The sequence below is a fragment of the Arachis duranensis genome, chromosome 10 (assembly GCF_000817695.3).
Source record: "Arachis duranensis cultivar V14167 chromosome 10, aradu.V14167.gnm2.J7QH, whole genome shotgun sequence".
Classification (NCBI taxonomy): domain Eukaryota; kingdom Viridiplantae; phylum Streptophyta; class Magnoliopsida; order Fabales; family Fabaceae; genus Arachis; species Arachis duranensis.
In genome coordinates this window covers 3,297,407-3,321,954 of record NC_029781.3, presented here as the reverse complement: position 1 = coordinate 3,321,954, position 24,548 = coordinate 3,297,407, and the positions used below count along the sequence as shown (strand labels likewise).

Sequence of the window (24,548 nt, the reverse complement as noted above, 5' to 3'; positions counted from 1 at the left end):
AGATTTTTTTTAAGATTTATAATTTAAATTTAAGAATTTATAATTTATAATTTAAATTTTAAAAAAATTAAATGATATTAACTTTTTCAGTATTCATTATAGAAAATACATACACGTGTAGCAGCTAAAGTAAGTACTAACTAGCTAGTTGCATGTAAAAGTTGGACATTTATTTCCACTGATATAATAATACATCCCAAATTATGGGCATAAGATACAAGAATTTAGATAGCAAAAAATAAACTACCTAAAAATAAAGAATAAGAAATTAAAGAATTTGGTAATACAAATGAATTGAAGCGTAAACCAATTAATTAAGCTACTTCAGGCCAAAGAATATTGAATGATATGATACATAATTAATGTTATATATAGCTAGGGAAGCATATGGTTTCAAATTTCAATCACCCCCATACACTTCAAAAAATAAACGAATGTTTATGTGTTATTTAATTTTACTATATATACCATGGTTGAAGAATGAACCAGCACTGAAATGAATGAGGTATAATTATAGGTGAAAATTTAGGTGCAATCGACTTCACGTGAAGTTGATAGTGGAGAGCTATTAGATGAAAATTTAGTCAAATTAGTCAAATCATCTGACAACTCTTAGCTATCAACTTCACCTAAAGTCGACTGCATCTGAGTTTCCACTGTATCACAATTACACCCTCGTCTTCATGCGCTTTCTTTCTTCCTCTACCTCCATCAAGTTCACCATCACTGCGTCCGAAGCATCCCTTAACAACTCCGACCAGTCCCTGCATCAAAACCCAAGTTCAAATATTAGAATAAAAAGGAAAACGCGTTTAATTTTCAAACATCACACAATGTAGAAGAATTTACTTACTTACCCTTTAGAAGAATCAAAGGTTAAACCCACAATGTTCTTAGCTTCCTGGAGAGCCAAGTCAAACCTTCGAAGCTCGTTAGGAGGACAAGTTCCATTATCCTTAACACGAAGATTCGAAGGTTTGACGTCGAAAAAGATGGGAACGACCCTCTTTCTGGACTCCATGAGCAGAGCGAGCTCATGGAGACAGAAATAGGAGTCGCAATAGCGAGGAGAGAAGACGGCAACACCAACCTTGCTTCCAACAATAGCCCTATCAATGTGATCAAAGAGTCTATCCCCAGGCTTCATATTCTTGCTGTCCAAGAAAGATCTTACACCATTCCTCGTGAGGCTGTCGTACAACAGCCCGGCGATGTTTCGCTTCGTGTCGATCCCACGGTGGTTGATGAACACGTCACACGCCGGACGAGCAACCTTCCGGTACAACGTTGCTGACAAACGCTGCATGAGTTTAATATATAATTTCCTTAGGTAGTATGAAATTGCAACGAATAATATTTGTGTCACTAATAATAAAAGCGTTACTAATAAGTACACCGGTTAGGTGCTTTTATATATGACTATGATGTGTGTATTTAACTATTTATTTGATTTGAAACTTTTAGGGAAGAGAATTTTTAATTGTTGTTTGTGATCTTGCTTGTTTGTAGTAACAAGATAGATTATATTGATGGGAAATTTAAGGAGGATGTGATGGGGTATATATACGTAAATTTTGGTGGAAAATTAATTGAAGTGATTTTCATTTCCTTGATGAAGACTCATTTGATTATTTTTATTTTTTTCTCGAGTCTGAATTTCAATGTATAAGTCCACGTGGACTTGAAGAAAATACGGAGGCATTTTCAATGGGGAAGACAAGAATGAATGAAGAAGAATAAAAACTTAAAAAGAGTAAAAGTGTTTGAATTTTCTGACTCTCTTATGAAATCCGTATTTTATTCGTACTTAATTGTCCTTCAAACACGACAGATATAATGCTAATAGAATTTGTTTTAATTAATTAATAGTATTGGGTTAGTTCATAGTATATACTTTCATTCTTATTTTGTGCGTCAAGTTTTGGGTTTCGGTCGGCTCTTCGTTTCCCTCAATTTTGTGGAAGTTTAGAGGTCGGTTTCTCCCTCAGTCAGATTTGTGGCAAACATGCTTTAAATTAAAGTTTTAATTGTCATGACTTGTAACTTCAATTATAATAAATACTCAATTATGGTATATAAAAGTACATATTTAGTATTTTATATATTAATATTGTAAACAAGTTTAATTAATTATTTATTATAGATTTAATTATTATGTTATGACATGTTTGATTGTTTTATTGGTTGAGTATTTAGTTAAAAAATATATGAATTAATATGTATAAATATACACATTACACAATATATAATAATTGATTAATAGATATTTTTAGTGTATATAAAATATTTTTATTGTAAGTTTTATACTGACTAAACTTAAATTAGTAATATTTATCTAGAAAATTATAATAATAAATTTGATGTGCTAAGATTTTTGGAAAAAATGTACATTTCATCTCTTTTATGGTTTCTCATTATTTAATTCACTAATTCAGCTCTCTTTAATTTTTATGCTCCCTATCTGTTTAATAAGCCAAATAATTATATAGCATTAACATATATATCGGATATAAAACTTTTCTCCCCAAAAAAATAATTAGTTGCTTTATTTTCTTAATTATTGTTAGTTATAATTCAAATAATATTAAATATAAACATCTCATCAAATCATAATCGTAAAAATTGAACCAGATTAATCGATTTACCTGAAAAACTAGTAAATTGGACTATCAACTGGTTCAATTTATCTTTTAGACTATTTAAGAATAAAAATCGATATGAACCGACGAAAATCGGTCAAATTTGATAAGAATCGATTCTCTCCCTTTTATCGTTATCATTCGCGACGGATAGGAAACACACAAGTGTGTTGTTCAGGTTCGAATATGGGACCTCTTGTTTACAATGTCTCCTAATTACCACTATGCCACTGTGATATTAGATATGACAAATACTAATTATATAGTGAAACCTTAAATTAAATAATTTTATAAATATTTAATTTAATTTAAATTTTGTATTTTCTATTTTTTGAATTAATTATATTTTTAATTATTTACTATTATTAATAGAAATATAAACTTTATTAAAAATTTATTAATTTATTTTATATATTTTAATGTTAGTGTTGTGATTAAAGTTATCTGCTTTGATATTAGTATTGAAACTTACTGATATTATGGATTGTTATATTTATTGTGTCAAATTAAGATATTATTGTATTAGTATTAACTAATTTATGTTTATCTTGGTATTACTTGTTTTTAAAATTTGAAACTTGGTTGTTCTTAAAATATTGTAGATATGTACTTTAAATTTGTTAAACTTTTTACTATTTTATATTTTGTATTTATATAAGACCGATTTTATCGGTTAAACCAATAAACTAATAAACTAGTAATCTAATCGATTTCATGATCACCAGTTCCATTCTTACAACTATGCATCAAATATTTTCAAATGTTAGGGTACTTTTGTGAGTAATAAAGCTTTAAATTAGTTTTTACCCTCCTCCCCAAAAAAATATCTATATATTATAATATATTTACTACCCCCCCTCCCCCGAAAAAATATCTATATATTATAATATATTTACTAAGTGTTGTATTTGTAACAATAAATACTTAAAAGTCAACGAATTATAATTCAAATAATATAATTTTTTTATATTTATCTAGAAGTTGTGGATTCAAGTCTCCCTCCTAACTTAAAAAAAAAAACAATAAATACTTAAAGTCCAAGGTATGTGATAGAGACTAGTTTATTGTTGCCAAATGGAAACTACTATAACTGAGAACTATCATAAAGTGTTGCTCAATGCTCATCATCAATATCAATTAGTAAATTGAGCTTTTTAGCATGTGTTTGTGTTTAACTGTTTATAATGTATTGGCTAGATTAACTAATTTGGATTGGTCGAGTGGTCAGCTCACTCATCTGCTTAAGCAAGTATTGGAGGTTCGAATCCCGCCTTGTGCATGCAGCAACCCATTGGCCAGCAGCAGACCCTTAAATGGAGCTTCGATCTGTGACAGATTAATCCTTGACACCTCGAGTTGAGGGATACCATGGGCAAAAAAAAATGTATTGGCTAGATTTATTTTAGATCTAACTAAAGTCAAGTTGACTCATTTATAATTTATTGGAGTAAAACATCTTCAGTAAATAATAATAGTTAAATTTAATTTGCTTTACTAAGTAAAGATCAACTGCTAACTAGATTTTAAATCTAACTAAAGTGAAGTTGACTCATATAATTTATTAGAGTAAAGCATTTTCAATGAATAATAATAATTAGATTTAATTTGATTTTACTAAGTAAAGATCAAATACTACATGGATCAAATCAAATCATAATGATAACTGTTTGCTTGTACACCTTAGCTAAGTGCTCTGTTTATTATTATTTATTTAAATTTGGAATGAGCATTCAATAATATTTTAAATTTGTCTTTAATAATTTTTTTATTTTTTTTCTTATGACAAATTGTCGAATTAATCTTTTATTTTTTAATAAAAAATATAATATAGTTAAGGGGTTAAATAATCTAAATTTTAAAAGATAAGAGACTAGTTTATTTTTTATTTTATAAGGAACTTATTTATCTAATATTCTAAAATATTTAGATCAATCTTTCAAAAAAAATATTAGAATCTAATTTGTCTGAAATACAAATTATTAAAAATGACCTGGATTATTATTATTATAAAAGAACGTTTAAAATGTGGTTTACATCAATTACATACGTCTTTTTTTTTCCTTTAAAAAAAAATGGTTCCTCTAATTTACCAAGTTCCCCAGTTTGGAAAGAGTCATAATAAACAGAAGGTTCGATCTACTTAAACCATTCTATTTGCACCAAATTAGAATGTATGAGCTAGCCATTTTATTCGTTGGTAGCAATCAGAATATATTTGTCAAAAAGATTGAGTTCAATTATATTACGGATCGGACTCAGTCCATTACAATTAAAATATAATAATTTACCTATAAACAATTATTAGTAATAATAAGAAGGAATTTTCTAACAAGTCTCATATATGCTTGATTGATTAACTATAGATTACAACCGATCTAACTAATAATAAAGCACTTTTCTAATCCATATCATATCCTTTTTTTAATTTTCCCCCTCTCACATGAATGAACATATAGAGGCTAAATTTGTAGAATCCAACGCTTTGTGGTGGTATTTTAGGAGTATATTAAAATTAAGAGAAGGTCGCTGTCAAAAAAAAAAAAATTGAAAACTAACTTTTTGGTTAGCTAACATTCGTCAATATTAGAGTTTAAATTTATAATTTATAATTTGAAATTAAAAATTTATGATTTAAAATCTAAAATTTAAGATAAACAAAATAATTTTAAAAAAAATAATTGATATTTAAAAAATACCTAATATTATTTAGAACCAAAAGAATTTGAGATGGGATAGGAGATAAAAATTAAAAAATAAACATCTTATTTTATTTGAAATGATAAGGCTAAAACTGATTTAGACGAGATAATAATTTGATCCGTGTAACGGGAAAATAAAAGAATAACAAAAATTAAAATAATTTATAAAATAAGAATAAATAAGAACACATTTAAAATAATTATGTTAGAGATATAATCATTTATGTTGTCCCTTCCTATCAGTTTAAACTTTTAAAAAAAATAATTTCATGACATGATATCAAAGTTTTATGTAACTCCGCCTATGTTACACTTGCGGTACATAGCCGGTCCCAAACCCGGATAAAGGAGGAAGGTTGTGTTAGGTCTTCGGCAACCAACATAAAAATATAGCCGAACCCCCTATGACATGAATCAAAGACATTATTGCGCTAAAGCTAGGTCGTTGCCCGGAAGCAACGCGCCGTATAGCTCGAGTACGGTGTCAAAGCAAGAGCCGCTGCATCGGTGCCCAGATGTAGTGTTAAATGAGAAAGGGTTCTCGCGTTTTCGTGAACGGACGAGGGTAAATAAGCTAGTTCACAAAGAAAAAGGTAAAGGTCAAAGCGACAGAAGGTTGAGATTTGGGACATGGAATATAGGCACTCTAACAGGAAAGTCCATGGAGGTGGTGGACACCATGACAAGGAGGAAGATTAACATTATGTGCCTACAAGAAACAAAATGGGTTGGTGCAAAGGCTAGGGAGTTGGATTCTTCTGGTTTCAAACATTGGTATACAGGAAAGGTGAAGAATAGGAATGGAGTTGGAATAATTGTGGATAAGCAGTGGAAGAAGGACGTAGTGGATGTCAAGAGGGTGGGAGATCGGATCATCTCTATCAAACTTGTGGTGGAGGGAGGTGCTTTCCATGTGATTAGCGCCTATGCACCGCAAGTGGGTTCGGACGAACAATACAAGATAAGGTTTTGGGAGGATCTAGAGAGTTTGGTCCAAGGCATACCTTTGGGAGATAAGATTTTCTTAGGAGGAGATTTAAATGGCCATGTTGGGAGAGAAGTGACTGGATATGGGAGTATTCACGGAGGCCATGGTTTCGGGGTGATCAATGCCGAGGGTAAAACTATTTTGGACTTTTCCTCAACGTTTGATCTTCTCATCACAAATACATGTTTTAAAAAGAGAGACGAACATCTTATAACCTATAAGAGTGGCATGACAAGCTCTCAAATCGACTTCTTCTTGTTGAGGATAGTCGACCGGAAATTTTGCATTAACTGTAAAATTATCTCGGGAGAGAGTTTGACAACACAACATAGGGTGCTCGTCATGGATTTTTGCGTTGAGCAAAAGTTGAGGAAAAGACATCATACGAAGAACCCAAGGACAAGGTGGTGGCGGATGAAAGATGAGGAACAAAGAAGCTTCCTAAGACTGAAAGGTGAGAAACAAAGAAGCTTCCAAAGACGTGTAGGAGAAGAGGCAAAGTGGGATGAGAATGGAAGCACGGAAGAGATGTGGAGGGAGATGGCAGAAGTTATTAGAAGAACAGCAAAAGAAAGTTTTGGTGAATCTAAAGGAATAGGACCAAGAGACAAGGAATCCTGGTGGTGGAATGCGAGTATACAAGAAAAGATAAAGATAAAAAGGGAATGCTTTAAAGAGTGGTCTTTATGCCGCAATGCAGATAACTGGGAAAAATATAAGGCGGCTAAGAAAGAGACAAAAGTGGCTGTAAGTGAAGCAAGAACAAGAGCATATGAGGGTCTCTACCAGTCTTTGGACACGAAAGAAGGAGAAAAAGGTATATATAGAATTGCAAAGTAGGACCTGATAATATCCCGATTGAAGTTTGGAAGGGTCTTGGAGGAAAAGGCATCAACTGGTTAACCAAGCTTTTTAATGAGATTTTAAGGTCAAAGAAGATGCCTGATGAGTGGAGAAAGAGCACCTTGGTACCTATCTACAAGAATAAGGGGGATATACAAAGTTGCAGAAACTATAGAGGGATTAAGCTTATGAGTCATACTAGGAAGTTATGGGAAATGGTGATAGAACGGAGGTTGAAAAAAGAGACACAGGTAACAGAGAACCAATTTGGATTTATGTCAGGCAGATCTACCATTGAAGCGATATACCTATTAAGAAGGATGATGGAGAGGTATCGTAATAATAAAAGGGATCTACACATGGTGTTTATTGATTTGGAAAAAGCGTATGATAGGGTACCAAGGGAGGTCTTATGGAAGGTTTTAGAAAAGAGGAGAGTAAGGATCGCATATATTCGGGTAATTAAAGACATGTATGATGGGGTCACAACTAGTGTGAAGACTCAAGGTGGTGTGACAGAGGAATTCCCTATTGGTATAGGATTACACCAGGGATCATCCTTAAGTCCATACCTTTTCACATTAGTCTTGGAAGTACTCACAGAGCACATCCAAGAGCCTGTGTCATGGTACATGATTTTTGCCGATGATATCGTCCTTATGGGAGAGTCAAGGGAAGACCTAAATAAGAAGTTGGAGTTATGGAGAGAAGCTCTAGAAGTGTATGGTCTGCGCATAAGCCGTAGCAAGACAGAATATATGGAATGTAAGTTTAGTCTGAGAAGGGAAAACTCCAATATAGAGGTGAAAATTGGAGAGAACATCCTACGAAAAGTTAAAAAGTTTTAAGTATCTTGGGTGCATCATACAGGATAATGGAGAGATTGAACATGATGTAAATCATAGGATCCAAGCAGGTTGGTCAAAATGGCGGAGTGCATCTGGTTTTATATGCGACAAAAAAGTGCCTTTAAAACTTAAAGGTAAATTCTATCGCACCGCTATAAGACCGGCTATGCTGTATGGTACGGAGTGTTGGGCAGCTAAAGGGGAGTACGAACATAAGCTGAGTGTGGCAGAGATGAAGATGTTGAGATGGATGAGTGGTCATACGCGATTGGATAAAATAAGGAATGAAGATATAAGGGAGAGAGTTGGAGTAGCACCCATTGTGAAAAAGATGGTTGAATCGCGTCTCGGGTGATTTGGACATGTGAAAAGAAGACCGATAGAACATCCAGTCAGGAGGGTGGATGAGATGGAAGATGGACAAAGGGCGAAAGGCAGAAGAAGACCTAAGAAGACCATCCATGAGGTGGTCAAACAAGATCTACATGTAAACGGTCTCTCTGTAGACATGACGCATGACAGAGCACAATGGCGTCGTTTGATTCATGTAACCGACCCCACTTAGTAGGACAAGGCTTTGTTGTTGTTGTATATCAAAGTTCTATGTCTAAAAGATCTAGAATTCAATCTATAAAAATAGCATAAAACAAATAAAAAAGATAAAAATAGCATAAAACAAATAAAAAAGAAAAGAAAGTACTAGAGATATAACTATTTATGTTATCCCTCCTATTAGCTTAAACTTTTGGAAGAATGAACTTTTGAAAAAAATGATTTCATGACAAACAAAATGCATCCCTGTAAAAACAACCTAAAACAATTGTGCAACTTAAGCTATGTACCTATTTGGTTTGTTACAATTGATTCTTTTTTAAAATTCCAAGGAAAAAAAAAGTAAACCCTTGCAATTGTAGGGTTAGTGACCAAATTAAGAAACATGTTCTACAACAGAAATTGGTATCATATTTAAACAACGAAAGAAAATTGTACAAAAGCAACGATATTATGAATTGCAACCAATAAGAGAACAAGAACCTAGTTTAGCAATCACAGCAGTATATAAGAAACAAAATAGTTGATTAATTAGTGATCAAACTCTAAAGGTAGCATCCATGTATCAAATGGAAGTCAAGGTCCTATACAAAGGTAGCATCCATGTATCAAATAAAAGTCAAGGTCCTATACAAAGGTAGAGTTCCAGAGAAATAGAGCTTGGTTGATAAAATTTGCATTAGAAAGCAAACCTATCAACTTCCTCATCTTCATCCTCATCTATAGCATCTCCCTCTTCACTATATATCCCCAAATCATCATCATCCATTTTATCATCCTCTTCAACCTCATCCTCCTCTTCTATTATGCTTTTGCTTTTACTTGCTTCTTTGTCTTTCAAACCAGTGCTCAAGACTACGTTTTGTCCCCCAGTTTTCTCCATGTCCCTCCTCAGTTTATCCATGTTTTCCCTCCTTCGCTCTGCCTCTAATCGCTGCTTCTCTTCGCGTCTTTTATCAAGATCAGCCCTAACCAAAGATTAAAAAGTTAATCCGTCAACCATTACAAACAAATTGCAGTGGCAGTAATGCAAAATTAATAGTGATATAATGATATAAGATAACAAATAAAGTTCGGTCAAGTTTAGACTATACTTATAGCTTTCCATGTATTCCTCTGCACTAGTTTCAACAGCCTTGAAGAAGTCTTCAACACCTGCACCAGAAATTGCAGAAACTCCAACTGATCTCAAATTCTTGTAGAATTCATCTAGTGCAAGAGAAAGGCTCTGAGTCAAGCTTGATGTGTACGAGTGATCTGAACTTACTGCTGCTTGGAACGCCTCGAAATCATCCATCCACTAAATATACAAATTCAAGTAAAGGTAAGACCAAGCAAATTAGCAAGCTATAAAAACAACACAAAACAGCAAGATCAACAGAAAGGGAAAAGAGTAATCTATATGAGAGTATGAGACCAACAATGAAAAACAGAGGGGCACATTTTGAGTATCATTTTATTTTTGTGTGCATAAACAAAAAGAAAGATGCAAAGGAAGGAACCATAAACCCACACTTAAAACAAAGTAATTTAATTTCTTTATACAATAAATACTCCAACATAAAAAGGGCTAATGAATATTTTCTCCATCAATAATTAAATTTCATTCCTATCTGATTGAAATTACACGTGTCTCAACTCCATCAAGCATAAGTGTCTAATGTCTCTTGATTAGAGTTATACATAGGCAGTCTAGACATACAATACAAGGAAGATCAAAATAAACATCCCAAAGTGATAATTCAGACGAGTAACAATTTTGTCCACCTCCCAATATAAGGGAAAATAATTCAATCAACTTGAACATCATCTTTGATTGAGGGTGGTACATGTTTTCAAAAAATAAAAAATAAAAACTTGAACATCATCTTTTGTGATTTTTGAATATGTTCTAGTGGTATCCACAACATCATTATAGATACAGCTCAATGTCATTATGTCTCCATCTTTATACTTTAGATGCAAATCAGTAAACAAAACAATAATAAGATTCTTCAGGAATAAAGAATACCTCCAAGGCAAATTCATGCTGAGCTACATCAACCTTGTTGAAAGCCAAGATAAGAGGTAACCTGGTCTTGTAGAGGATACTACAAGCATAAAGCATGTTGCTCATGAAAGTGGTGGGATTTTCTGAACGAGGTGTATCAACAACATAGGTGACTACAGTGGGGAATGTGGAGGCAAATGCTTCTGTAATAATAGCACCAGAAGCAGACCAGGTGAATATCTCGATCTGCCCAGGCGTATCCACAAGAACATAGTCAAGTTGATCTGCTCGCCTCTCGATAACAGAGACTACCTGAAAACAACAAGCAAAAACATTTCATAAACTGCATTTAAGCACCATAGCTGGGAGCGAAACCAGAATAGTAAGATGAAGAGCACTCAAGAAAATCTACCTGAACAGAATAGTATGAAGGACACTTAATTCAAAAAGGAGTAAATAGGGTAATAAGTAAGATTGAAACCAAAATGTTTCATGAACCAATAAGCAATTATTACCTCGTCAAACTTGGTAGCAAACAAGTTAAGGGAAGTCAAAATTCCACCATTAGGGCCAAGGTTAAACTGCTTCATGACTTCTTTGTACTTAACAGTATCTCTAATATCAATGTTTGCAGCAAACGGCAGAGTCATAACAGCTGGGTCGAGATTGACCACATAACCCCGAATATTCGACATTTGTGTGTGGCAAACCAACCTATGAAGAAATGTTGTTTTCCCAGTACCTAAGCACAAATTTAGTTTTAATTCTCAGTCATTGTTCAGTTCTTCTAACACCATTTTCTGTTACTTTAGCACAAGAGAGCAACTAAGCAAGAACCATTAAATATTTACCTGCCATTCCTACAACTATGATAATGACCGGTTTTCTTCTGAAGTTAGGTGATCCATTCCCAGATGATGATGATCCTTCAATATGCAATTTGTTCATATTCTCTGTGAGCTGCTCCTTCTCTTTGTCTTCTCCCTTCAAAATCAAACCAACAAAAAAAAAAAGCATAAAGAATCCAACGATGCAAATTTTCAAAGTTAAAAACACCTAATTAACGTGGAAATAAAAAACCAAAATTAAGGAAAAGCAGAGTGAAGAGAGTGATGCTTGGAGTGATTACTTGAACTGCCGAAGAATCGGTGGAATCCATATGCATAGGGGCTGAGTGAGGAGGCGCGGCTGGAGGAGGAGGTGAGGTCGGCGAATCGCGACTGGGGGATTCAGAGTTAGAGCTGAGTCACGGATTGAGAGAGAAGGAGGAAATGTATTAAGGGTTTAGGGTTTGTCCGTAAAGAACTACCTTTTTTTTATTCTTAACTAAGGCACTTAAATATATTTTTAAATTTTTAAAATTTAAATATTTATAAATCCAAAAATCAAGAATGAATTTTTTTTTAGTTTTTTTTTATCGCCTAACTATCAGAAGATATGACAAGTTTAGATAAATTAATTTTTAATATTTTAAAATTATTAACTTTAGGAAAACATACCAATATTTTTTTTTTGGGTGAAAAACATAACAGTATAAGTGTATATAAATTTTTACTTTTTTTATTTGTAATTTTGTATTTTAAAATTTTTTATTTTTAGAGGTACTCTTAATTTATTTGTAAAAATTTTTATGTTGGACAAATAAGTATATAATAAAAAAAACCATAAATTAATTCATAGTTTTTTAAATAAAAAAATAAATTAATCTTTAACTATTAACAATTGATTTAATGATTAATGTTTTTTGAGAAAATACTCTTTCTGATCCTGTCCTCTTGGAAAATTGACAAATCATCCCCTAACGTTTAAAAAATGATAAATCGGCCCTTTCGAATTCTTCCGTTAAACACATCGACCATTCTATGGTTCCCTCACTTGAAATTCGACAGAAAACACTGACCTGTAACGGTGAGCTGGTGACTTGGCATGGACACATCAGCTGAATTTGTTAGGACGATATAGCCCATGCCCAATTATCAAAATATCTTCGTTCTCGGTAAATGAGAGACGTGCATTTTGGAGACGTTCTCCGCCTTCTCCCCTTACGTCTCCAAAACGCGCGTCTCTCTTTTACTGAGAACGACGACGTTTTAATGAGTGGCAGGGGCTATATCGTCCTAACAAATTCAGCTGATGTGTCCATGCCAAGTCACCAACTCACCGGTATAGGTCAGCATTTTCCGTCGAATTTCAAGCGAGGGAACCACAGAAGGGTCGATGTGTCTAACGGAAGAAATAGACAGGAGTCGATTTGTCATTTTTTAAATGTTAGGGGCGGCTTGTCAATTTTCAAAAAGGATAGGGACTGAAAAGGGTATATTACTCATGTTTTTTCAGTTTAGGATTTATGATGGTCGCTAGATCGATTGCTAATTTATAATCATTTTAGAGACTACTTTCTTAACGACTTATTTAACTAATAATTTTCAGTCTAATTTTATGTTGGTCGTTAAATCAATTGCTAATAGTAAAAATAATGCTCAACAGTAATTAAAAATAAAAAATTCTAAGTAATCAAAATTTTTTTGTCTTGTTTTAAAATCATTAGTGTTAGTTTAGATTGATTTTTTTAACTAAAAAAATATTTTAAAAAAATAAATTACTTTTTATTAAAAAATTATATTCATTTAGCCAACTATATTTTACTTTTAAAAAATAAAAATTATTTTTAATATTTAAAAAAATAAATAACCTATCTAACCAACAACAACGACAACAACGAAGTCTTGTCCCATTAAATGAGGTCAGCTACATGCATCAAACAACATCATTGAGTTTTATTATGTATCATGTCTATAGAGAGATCGTTGTAGATCTTATTTGACCACCTTAGGGATGGTCTTCCTAGGTCTTCCTCTGTCTTTCACCCATTTTCCATCTTCCATTTCATCCATCCTCCTGACTAGATGCTCTGTCGATTGTCTTCTCACATGTCCAAAACACCTCAAACGCAATTTTACCATCTTTTTTCACAATAGGTGCTACTCCAACTCTCTCTCTCGAATATCTTCGTTTCTTATTTCTTATTCTAACCAATTGCATATGATCACTCATCCGTCTTAACATCTTCATCTCTGTCATACTTAACTTATGTTTGTGCTCCCCTTTGGCTGCACAACACTCTATACCATAAAACATAGCCAGTCTGAAAGCAGTACGATAGAATTTATCTTTAAGTTTTAAAAGCATTTTTTGTCACATATAAACCCAGACACACTCCGCCATTTAGAACAACCTCCTTGGATCCTGTGATTTACATCTTGTTCAATCTCTTCGTCATCTTGAATGATGCACCCAAGATACATAAAACTTTTAACTTTTCGTAGGATGTTTTCTCTAATCTTTATCTATGTGTTAAGGTTTTTCCTTTGACCTCCGAACTTACATTCCATATATCCTGTCTTGCTATGACTTATGCGCAGACCATACACTTCTAAAGCTTCTTTCCATAAATCTAACTTCTTATTTAAGTCTTCTCTTAACTCTCCCATAAGGACGATGTCATCAGCAAAAATCATGCACTATGGCACAAGCTCTTGGATATACTCTGTAAGTACTTCCAAGACTAATGTGAAAAGATATGGACTTAAGGATGATCTCTAGTGTAATCCTGTAGCAATAGAAAATTTCTGTCACACTATCTTGAGTCTTCACACTAGTTATAGCACCATCATACATGTCTTTAATTGAACGAATATATGCGATCGTTACGCTTTTCCTTTTCAAAACCTTTCATAAGACCTCCTTTGGCACTCTATTGTATACTTTTTTCAAATCAATAAACATCATATGTAGATCCATTTTATTACTACGATACCTGTTCATCATCCTTCTTAACAGGTATGTAGCTTTAGTGGTGGATCTGTATGGCATAAAACCAAATTGGTTCTCTGTTATTTGTATCTCTTGTCTCAACCTCCGTTCTATCACCATTTTCCATAACTTTATTGTATGACTCATGAGCTTGATCCCTCTATAGTTTTTGAAACTCTGTATATCTCCCTTATTCTTATAGATAGATATCAAGGTGTTCTTTCTCCACTCATCTGACATCTTCTTTGACCTTAAAATCTCATTAAAAAGTTTAGTTAACCAACTGATACCTTTCTCTATAAATCTCTTTCAAACTTTAATCGGAATATTATTTGGTCCTGCTGCCCTTCCATTTGTCATCTATTTTAAAGTCTCTTTTTCCTCGAAGTCTCGAATCCTTCGATAGTAGTCAAAGTTTTAATCTTCTTCCCTCGTGCATAACCGACCAAGACTTGGAAGAGTCTTCTGTTCTTCATTAGATAAATCATAGAAGTAATTTTTTCCACCTTTCATTGATCTTCTCATCTTGAGCCAAAATCTCTACGTCTTTATTCTTCATGTACTTAATATGATCAAAGTCTCTCGTTCTTCTTTCACGACTCTTTGTGATTTTATATATACTTTTTTCTCCTTCATTCGTGTCTAAAGACTGGTAGAGACCCTCATATGTCCTTGTTTTTACTTCACTTACAGTCTTTTTTGTCTCTTTCTTAGCTACCTTATATTTTTTTTCAATTATATGCATTACGGCACAAATACCACTCTTTAAAGCACTCCCTTTTTGCCTTTATCTTTTTTTGTATACGCGTATTCCACCACCAGGACTCCTTGTCTCTTGGTCCTATCCCTTTAGATTCACCAAAACTTTATTTTACTGTTATTCTAAAAACTTTTGCCATCTCCCTCCACATCTCTTCCGTACTTCCATCTTCTTCCCACTTTGTCTCTTCTCCTACCCGTTTTAGGAATCTTCTTTGTTCCTCACTTTTCATTCGCCACCACCTCGTCATTGGGTTTTTCGTATGATATCTTTTCCTTAACTTTTACTCAATGCAAAAATCCATAACGAGCATCCTATGCTATGTTGTTAAACTCTCTCCCGGAATAATTTTACAATTAATGCAAAATTTCTGGTCGACTCTCCTCAATAAGAAGAAGTCGATTTGAGAGCTTGTTATGCCACTCCTATATGTTATAAGATGTTCGTCTCTCTTAAAACATGTTTTGCGATAAGAAGGTCAAATGTTGAGGAAAAGTTCAAAATAGTTTTACCCTCGGTATTGACTACCCCGAAACTATGGCCTCCGTGAATACTTTCATACTGAGTCACTTCTCTTCTAACATGGCCATTTAAATCTCCTCATAAAAAAATTTTATCTCACGAAAGTATGTCTTGGACCAAACTCTCTAAATTCTCCAAAAATCTTAACTTGTGTTACTCGTCCGAACCCACTTGCGGTACATAGGCACTAATCACATGAAAAGTACCTCATTCCACCACAAGTTTGATAGAGATGATCCGATCACCCACCCTCTTGATATCCACTACGTCCTTCTTCCACTGCTTATCCACGATAATACCTACTCCATTCCTATTCTTCACTTTTTCTGTATACCAAAGTTTGAACCCGGAGGTATCCAAGTATCTAACCTTCGCGTTGACCCATTTTATTTCTTGTAGGAACATGATATTAATTTTTCTCCTTGTCATGGTATCTGCCATCTCGCTCCATAGATTTTCCTGTTAAAGTACGGAATGCTTATATTCCATGTCCCAAATCTCAACCTTCTGTCGTTCCGACCTTTACCTTTACCTTTTTTCTTTGTAAACTAGCTTATTTAACTTCGTCTGTTCATGGAAATGCGGGAACCCTTGCTCATTTAATATTACACTGGGGCACCGATGCAACGGCTCTTACTCATTTGACACTGTACGCGAGTCATACAGCGCGTTGCTTCCGGACAACGACCTAACTTTAGCACAATAACATCTTTGATCCTTGTCATGAAGATTCGACTAAGTTTTACGTTAGCTGTCGAAAGCCTAACACAACCCTCCTTCTTTATCCCGGTTTAGAATCGATTATGTACCACAGGTGTAACATAGGTGGAATTCAATCACCTATCTAAATATAAAATAATCCTTTTATTTAAAAATTAATATTTTTTTTTAAAAGTCAATCCTAACCGAATAGTTTATCTCTTCAATATTTTTAAGTTAGTAATATTGGCTCACTAGCATTCGGTATTAAAAATTGTGTACTAGCTTCTTTGGTATTATCTGTTGGGTTATTCACAGAAAGGATATATGCTCCCTTATAAGGGAGAAAAGATATTTATAAATTTCATTTTGTGGACATTCCACATAAAATAGGATAAAAAAAATGTAAAATGGGAAATAGATCCATTGTGAAGTCAAATTTCTCATTCCTGTCTCAAGCAAAGCAAGTAAAAATATCAGCTGTATTCTTAAATAGATTCTTAATATTGGGCATTAATCAATCAAACAAAGGGGAAAATACATTTAAAATTATGATCATATTCCTTTCCAACCTAAAATTGATCCTACTCCACCATTGCAAACAAAGGGAAAAATCTTTTATGCTGACAGTTTTCTCTGCTTGGCATGGATTCCAAGGCTGTTCTGGATTATGCTTTACAGTTTACAATGAAAGTCTAATGTTTTTTCAAAATGCACATTGCCTAAGAGCTTGTAATATTTTGAGATATAGTTCCTGCATTCAAAAACTTTTGTAATGAACTCTCTGCCCTGCATGTCCTTTTAGGAATTTCAAGTGTTCTTCATTACTTATAAGTTAATTAAGAAACTGCACTTATTATGTTATCTATGAATCAATGTGGAATGTAGATGCAGCTCTTGTTGGGTTCAGGAAGACAAGTACATTATTCTTTTCATTGTGATCATCATTCATGATACTTTATTTCATTCAACATTGGTTCAGATCATTTGCACAAATTAATGGCCATCAAATACAAATGATACATAATATAGCACAATTTTATAAATAAAACTCATTTTTTCGCTCTTCATACAAAAGGGTAGTTTCTTACAAGTTTGGACAGAAATGTTAACTAAATATAGAAATTAAAAATAATATATTTGGTTATTTTTAGGCATAATAAGCCTCTCACAGGATATCATTAATTTGTTACAACACCCTCTAACTCTTGTCGTTATTCTGTTTTGGGTTCATTTATTTTATTTTCTTGTAATAATTCTCAAATAATGAAAATTAAAACTTTGTGATTTTCTTATTCAAGTGTAACTGAAAACTGCATCTTGTTGTGTTTATCAGAAGTAGCTAGCTTCTTCACCCACTTAGCATTAAACTAATTACGCATTAAACAACTTAAACAAATTAAATCAAATCTTTTTTTTATAAAACCTTTACCTCTCTCACTTTCATTCCTTGGCTCTTCTCTTTTTGAGAAAGTTCCATTAGAACTACAATTACAACATTTAATTGTTGTGTCCCACCAATTATTAGGTCTAACATCCCTAATATATGGCTTGCATGTCTCCTTGAATATTCAGAAACAAAGAGTTGAAGGCTTCTGTTATATTAAAATCATTATTCTGTTATATTAAAAAACTAATTTTTTGCAGGGTTTTCATCTCTTCAAGATGAACATGTCAACATGCTAATACGTGTTCCCTTAATTAGTTGTGCTTGGCACATCATCATAAATTATATTCATATTTTTAGTCTTCGCTTTTCAATCATTATAAGCAATTTAAGATCGTATGGCATCTAGCAGATTATGCGGTTTTCCTTTGCTCAATAGAAGAAGAACTTATGATGTAAGTTTCTGAATTCTGACCCTTCATTTTTTCCATGATTTAATCATATAAACAATGCATGATGTACTACATAGAAAAGTGTGTATAGGATTCAGTATTTTAACGATATATGTATGTGCAGCCTATGAAGGGGACTAATAGTTCTCCAAAGAAGCAATTTTCAAAATCATTGAATGAAGGGAAGAAGGGAGAGTCAATGGAGTGGTCATTTGTGAGTGCAGATCAATTGATGCTAATGATTCAGGTCCATAAGAAGATCTTGGTCTTCAGGGACATCATTGACCTAGCTCCATTGAACACATCTATCTCCTTACGTGAGGTATTTTGTTATGCCCTCTATGTGTTTGATTAAAATACAGCATTCTTTTTCCATTTTGTTCTTACAATATTCATCTGCTTCGTTTTGCAGATGGTTATTACAACCCTGGGTGATCTGCATGGGCTCTATCCAGGGATCATATTGCAAAATAAGGTTTCGAGGATTAAGGATAAGTCTACTGATCAGGTTCAAACATCCCTTTGAACATCAATTTTTGTTCCTAATTGTGATTCATTAAATCTTAGTCTCCCTGAATATGAATGTAACCAAATTTATTTTTTTCCCCCAGGCTCTAGCCTACTTTTGTGAGGTTTTGAAGTCTATTGGAGAGTCATGGATAATGAATAGTGACTGCACTAACAACATCAATTGTGTGTTTCCTTCTTGCAAGGATAGGAGCAATATGCTGCAACTTGGTATGTGATTGATAGATTCTGTGAGGGGATTGAAAAACTTGAATTTTGGCAGAATTTGAATGGAGTACTTGTTTTAAACGTTTTTTTTTTTTCAGGGGAAACTTTGTTGGCCACACTTGATTGTATGATCAAGATTGCAAATGACAAGTTTGATATCATGGAAGAAGATTATAATAAGAACGAATTTGGGACATTCGGAAAATCTACACCTACATATGGTTCCCCTTCCTTTCATGGTAGCAGCTTCTTGGGCAGCTCTTCTCCGGACACACCTAGAGGTGTTCTTCCAGAACCCATGAAATACCCTGCCAGAACCGGAGAGAACAGTCCAAAATCTTCTGGTACCTCACCGCTTAGGACTCTCAGAATTCAGTCTTTGGGAAAGCTGAATCCAATTGATTTGAAGCGCTTGTCTTTCCATATGTCACCACCCCACAAGGCAACTCAAAACAAGAAGATTAATGAGGAACCAGACAGAGAAATGGAAGTGGATCACAAAGATGGAAAAGATGAAAAGGATGACACATCAGAGGATCTAGTTTTTAGTATGGAGACAACAGAGAAATCAGAGATAACAAATGCAGATCATAAAGAATGTGATGAAGCTCAAGCAATGCAAGAAGAAAAAGAGGAAAAGTCACAATCTCCCAAACCATTGGAAACAACAGCTATGCTGATGGAGGAAGCACCAAAGCTTGCACCATCATCAAATTCATCTCCATTATCGCCAGTAGTAACAGCAACAAATGTTATGCAGCCAAATAAGGCAATGCTGCCTCCGCCACCACCACCACCACCTCCACCTGCACCATCATCAGCCAAATTGCAAAAAAGTGTTGTAGCACTTAATATACCACCACCACCTTCTCCACCACCAGTGCCTCTGAGCTCAAGCTTGAGTTCAGTATCATCACCTCCATCACCATCTCCCCCAATCATATCCTTGAAAGCCGGATCAGCTTCACCACCTCCACCACCCATGTCCTTGAAAGCCGGATCAGCTCCACCACCTCCACCACCCATGTCCTTGAAATCCGGATCAGCTCCAGCACCTCCACCACCACTGCCACGTGGAAATGGGGGTGCTGCATTGCCACCACCTCCACCTGGTTCAGGTAGATGCTTGCGGCCCAAGGCAACTACAAAATTGAAGAGATCAACACAATTGGGCGCCCTTTATCGAACTCTGAAGGGAAAAGTGGAAGGGTCAAGCCTCAAAGGCAAGTCGGGTGGCGGGAGAAGCAGCTCAAATGGGGCAGCATCAAGTTCCGGAGGAAAACAAAGTATGGCTGATGCTCTAGCAGAGATGACAAAAAGGTATATAAGCTGCTTAAACTGCATAATCTGCTAAATGCCTTTGAATAATTCAAACTAAGTGCCTTATCATTTTGTTTCTTTGTTTCTCCATGTATTTTTAGATCATCTTACTTCCAACAAATAGAAGAAGATGTTCAAAAATATGCAAAACAGATCCAGGAACTGAGATCTGCTATTACCAATTACAAGACTAAAGATATGACAGATTTGATCAAGTTCCACCAAGATGTTGAGTCTGTTCTTGAGAAGCTAACTGATGAATCACAGGTAGAGAAACTTCCATGTCCATTTGAATTACACAAACATGATGATACCATAATAATATTAATACTATGTATTGCTGAGTGTAGGTCCTATCAAGGTTTGAAGATTTCCCCTCGAAGAAGTTAGAAGCTATGAGAATGGCAGCAGCACTCTATAATAAGCTTAATTCAATTCTTAACGAGCTTCAAAATTGGAAGATAGTGAGTCCTGTGAATCAGCTCCTTGAAAAGACCGAACGTTATTTCGATAAGGTATGATCACTCATAACCTTATGAATTATGTACTCAATACTTCCTTTATTTTTCTGCAAGCACTTTCTAACCTACACGAGGAACACACAGATCAAAACAGAGTTGGAAGCTTTGGAGCGAACCAAAGATGAAGAATCCAAGAAATTCAAGGGCCATAACATTGAATTCGACTTCCACATTCTTATAAAAATCAAAGAAGCAATGGTGGACGTCTCCTCTAATTGCATGGAGTTAGCACTAAAGGTTAGAAAACATTCATATTACTATTTGATCAAACCAATTATAGATCAAAGAGTTAACACATGATAATTTAATTTGCATTTGCATTAAATAATGTAGGAGAGGCGCAGTGATGCTGCTAAGAATAATAGTGATGGGAAAAGAAAAGATTATGCAAAGTTGCTATGGAGAGCTTTCCAATTTGCATTCAAGGTTTATACATTTGCAGGTGGAATTGATGATCGTGCTGACAAGCTCACAAAGGAACTTGCTAGGGAAATAGAGAGTGATCCAAACCAACCGTGATCCTGCACACAAAATAAACTGATATATACTGTATACTATATACTAAACTATATATGCATGTAGTTGGAGACTTGAACTTAATGAGAGTATATACTATATATCTGACTTTCTGAATATCCATTTTAACTTCAAATCCGTTTGTTTTGTAAATGATTGTTGGAGGTTTGGAGTTTTTCTTTTTGGATAGGATGCAACCTTGCTTAATTTAAGTGTTGAAAATTAGTTGCTAGTAGAGGTTGGAAGCTTCAAGCTACACTTGCAGCTTCATAACTTTATTCTCAACAAAGGACACACTCAGCAGAGAAATTTTTTTGACTTTCTGAAGCCTTGCCTTATTTTGATTATAATTTATTTATTTGCTTTACTTTCTGAAGTTAAAAAATTAAAGGACATATAGGTCCTGTCTACTTCCTCCACCTCCTCCATTTTCAGTTCTTCATATTTTGTAGAACATTCTTCATGTTCTTCTTCAAATCTTCATTGACGATTAAACAATTAATACATATCAGATTAGGAACTAAAACTATTCCAAGCATCAGATTTTGAAAAAAAAAATTAAAATAAAAATATCACCAATTAATTTCAAGTGGCAACACTACAGGCTTTGTGGGTGATATACTCACTGGACACAATTATATACATTTACTTCAATTCATTCAACGTCAGTGTAGTTGTTTGATCTTTAATTTAACTCCTGTGCACGTATGTAGTCTTCAATGGATTGTAGCAGCTGAGCATATACCTAAGAATAAGAAGAAGGTTCTGGGAAATATGAACTGGAAATGTTGTTATGTAAGGTAGTGTTTGGTGGAGAGGCAGAGACAGAGACTGAAAGATTGGGACTGAGAGACAGAGATTAAGAAAGAGACAGAAATTGAAATAAATCTCAGGATTTTGTTTTGGTGCAAAGTGGAAGACAGAAATTGAAACAATAATGAAACTCTAATTTAATTTGCACAAAAAGTAAAATTGGAATTAATTAATTGAAATGAAGGTATTTTAGGTATAAAATGTTATTAAAATTTTTGTCTCCATTTCTAAAAATTTTAATCCCTGTGTCTCTACTTTTTAGAGATACTGAAATATTAAAATTTTAAGAAAAAAATAAAAAGTTTAGTATTAATCTCTGAACCAATACTAAATTTTAATCTCTTAATTTCTATCTAAATACCTCAAAACAAATGTAATGTAAGAGGAGGTGGAGGGAGTGGATAGGGACTTATATGTCCTTTAAGTTTTTTAGCTTCCTTCCACGTATATACTGTAACGTCCTGCGTTTGAAAGAGTTGAGAGATGGTTGTATTTTTAATTTGTTAGAAACATGTTTGTCTTGGCCCATTAGGGACTTATTCGTCATTTTTTCTTAAAATGAAAGTACTATCATTGTTGTTGTGGTAAAGTTGGTAGTACCATTTGTACTCCTCTTTTCTCCGGCTAGGGGCAGTGCAGTACTATTGTATTGCAATTGTACTACTAAAATAGATAGAAGTAGAACTTTATTGAGTCTATATATATTGATATCACTAAGAAGCTTTCATGATTCAATTCATTCATGACTTTATAATATACGACTATCTTTCTTGGTACAGGCAAAATTCTCCTATCTTTGAGGACACGGCGAATCCTCTATTCTCTCTTCTGTACTGCCGCCTCGTAAATCACTACTGTGATATTAGTGTTTTTTATTGGGCTTAGGCCCAGTGGTGTGTAGCAAAGCAGAATAGAGGGTCCCCATGTTCTCATAGTTGGACTGAGTTTTACAATAATATCAACGGGCTTAAGGAATGGAGCCACTTTAATGGTAAGAGTTATTTATTTTTCAACAAGAACCTTTTTCTGTTGCACGAGTTAGTATATACTATATAGTGTGTGTGTGTGTGATGTTGTAATATTTACGATTTGGGATTGTTCAATTTATTAAAAAATAAACAAGAACCATTTTCTTGGTTTTCGGTTTATGGAAAAATTAGAACAAGTGTTGGATATAATTTTACGAGTAATGCTATTTATACATCTAAATTGATGGAAAATGTAAAATAAGCAAAAGTAGAGAAACACGGTCTAATGAAAATGGTTATAGTTAAGTATTTGAAAATTAAATATCAATTTTGGTAAATGGAAGGGTCGTCACCTGTGATGTAAGGACGGCGATTCGACGCGATAGAGGACAAGTCGATACACAAATTTTAAAATACATATAAAATATAAAATATTTTTTAAATAAATTGTAATGATATTTTGATATTTTATTAATATTAAAATATAAATTTTTTTAATTATTTTTAATGTCTTATTTTAATTATATCAAGTATTAAAAATATTTTATTTTAATAAATAATAACATATAATCATATACTATATCTAAATTTATTTTAAAAATATATGTTAAAAATAAGATTGGATATGCTGATACCTGAGAATATTTAGGTGTATTTAAACGTGTTGAAACACATCAAACCACAGACGAATGCCGATGAATGTTGCCTAAAATGTATCTAACATGTGGATACGACAACTTAAAAGTGTTCATACTTCGTAGGTCGTTACTGTATAGAAGGGTCCCTGTTTCCTATTTTTTAACTTTTGGCAGAAGCAGAAGCATCAGCTAATCACAATTGCGATTCTAAATGGAATATCTCCTGAGGGATGAGAGCATGTATGTTTATTTGAAGAGAAGGACATCAAGTTACATACGCCATTGAGAATCACATGCATCATGCATGGGACATCACCGAAAACAAGCACTACTGTATATAAAGAAATAATAGGTGTCTATATTTCAGATATAATATTCATATGAATATATTTTTGGAATATTTTTATAAGTGTTAATGTCTTTTCTAACATGACAAATAGTTTTATTACCCTTCGCTTTGTAAAAATTGTTGTCAACAGCAAATTAAATAAATGACAAGGATTAGGTGAAATGCTTCTATACTTACTCTGATTTATACTACAAAGTTCACCATTTTTATATTCTACAAATTACAAAATAGCTGAGGAGACGGTGCACATGCATGTATGCCACTTTGAAGCAATAACAATTAGTTATTGGTTTCTTAAGTGTTGGGGCCGTTCCAAGAATAGTAGGTATATAGGATTATTAAACAAAGGAAAATCCCTGCTTGGATGAGACTTCCGCAGTCTTTAATTACTAATTAATTTATAATAAGCAGTTATAGACTTTGTTAATATGCAGAGTGACGTTTGCATTTATCAATAATAGAAAAATCAGAGTCCCAGCAATTGTAATTTATTTTG

The 24,548-nt window shown here is 33.7% G+C and overlaps 3 protein-coding genes and 1 long non-coding RNA gene across 4 annotated transcripts; 2 read left to right on the top strand and 2 right to left on the bottom strand.

Annotated features, from left to right (window-relative positions):
• Nucleotides 1-645: 645 nt before the first annotated feature.
• Nucleotides 646-1,306, bottom strand: LOC107468479 (TIR-only protein-like). Its single transcript, XM_016087784.3, has 2 exons — nucleotides 858-1,306; nucleotides 646-764 (listed from the first exon to the last, which is right to left on the bottom strand). Exons 1-2 carry the CDS (start codon nucleotides 1,304-1,306, stop codon nucleotides 668-670), a joined length of 546 nt encoding a protein of 181 aa, XP_015943270.1. The 3' UTR covers nucleotides 646-667.
• A 7,769-nt stretch (nucleotides 1,307-9,075) lies between these two features.
• LOC107468535 (GPN-loop GTPase QQT2) lies at nucleotides 9,076-11,902 on the bottom strand. Its single transcript, XM_016087841.2, has 6 exons — nucleotides 11,689-11,902; nucleotides 11,411-11,543; nucleotides 11,075-11,301; nucleotides 10,581-10,871; nucleotides 9,664-9,869; nucleotides 9,076-9,537 (listed from the first exon to the last, which is right to left on the bottom strand). Exons 1-6 carry the CDS (start codon nucleotides 11,722-11,724, stop codon nucleotides 9,249-9,251), a joined length of 1,182 nt encoding a protein of 393 aa, XP_015943327.1. The 5' UTR covers nucleotides 11,725-11,902; the 3' UTR covers nucleotides 9,076-9,248.
• Nucleotides 11,903-17,810: 5,908 nt separating this feature from the next.
• On the top strand, nucleotides 17,811-21,405 carry LOC107468536 (uncharacterized protein At4g04980). The gene is made up of 9 exons (XM_016087843.3): nucleotides 17,811-18,195; nucleotides 18,317-18,514; nucleotides 18,605-18,700; nucleotides 18,804-18,930; nucleotides 19,026-20,247; nucleotides 20,349-20,514; nucleotides 20,598-20,762; nucleotides 20,853-21,005; nucleotides 21,102-21,405. Exons 1-9 carry the CDS (start codon nucleotides 18,139-18,141, stop codon nucleotides 21,285-21,287), a joined length of 2,370 nt encoding a protein of 789 aa, XP_015943329.1. The 5' UTR covers nucleotides 17,811-18,138; the 3' UTR covers nucleotides 21,288-21,405.
• Nucleotides 21,406-22,823: 1,418 nt separating this feature from the next.
• On the top strand, nucleotides 22,824-24,112 carry LOC127742543 (uncharacterized). Its single transcript, XR_008003889.1, has 2 exons — nucleotides 22,824-23,088; nucleotides 23,827-24,112. It is a non-coding gene; the product is annotated as an uncharacterized LOC127742543 (long non-coding RNA).
• The last annotated feature ends 436 nt before the right edge of the window (nucleotides 24,113-24,548 follow it).

Coding starts and splice junctions, on each gene's coding strand:
- LOC107468479 (XM_016087784.3), bottom strand. CDS start 1,306: ATGCAGCGTTTGTCAGCAACGTTGTACCGGAAGGTTGCTCGTCCGGCG. Junction 765..857: donor ACCTTTGATTCTTCTAAAGG/GTAAGTAAGTAA, acceptor GTTTTGATGCAG/GGACTGGTCGGAGTTGTTAA.
- LOC107468535 (XM_016087841.2), bottom strand. CDS start 11,724: ATGCATATGGATTCCACCGATTCTTCGGCAGTTCAA. Junction 11,302..11,410: donor CATAGTTGTAGGAATGGCAG/GTAAATATTTAA, acceptor ATTTGTGCTTAG/GTACTGGGAAAACAACATTT. Junction 9,870..10,580: donor AGCATGAATTTGCCTTGGAG/GTATTCTTTATT, acceptor TTGTATATTTAG/TGGATGGATGATTTCGAGGC.
- LOC107468536 (XM_016087843.3), top strand. CDS start 18,139: ATGGCATCTAGCAGATTATGCGGTTTTCCTTTGCTCAATAGAAGAAGA. Junction 20,763..20,852: donor CCGAACGTTATTTCGATAAG/GTATGATCACTC, acceptor AGGAACACACAG/ATCAAAACAGAGTTGGAAGC. Junction 21,006..21,101: donor GCATGGAGTTAGCACTAAAG/GTTAGAAAACAT, acceptor TAAATAATGTAG/GAGAGGCGCAGTGATGCTGC.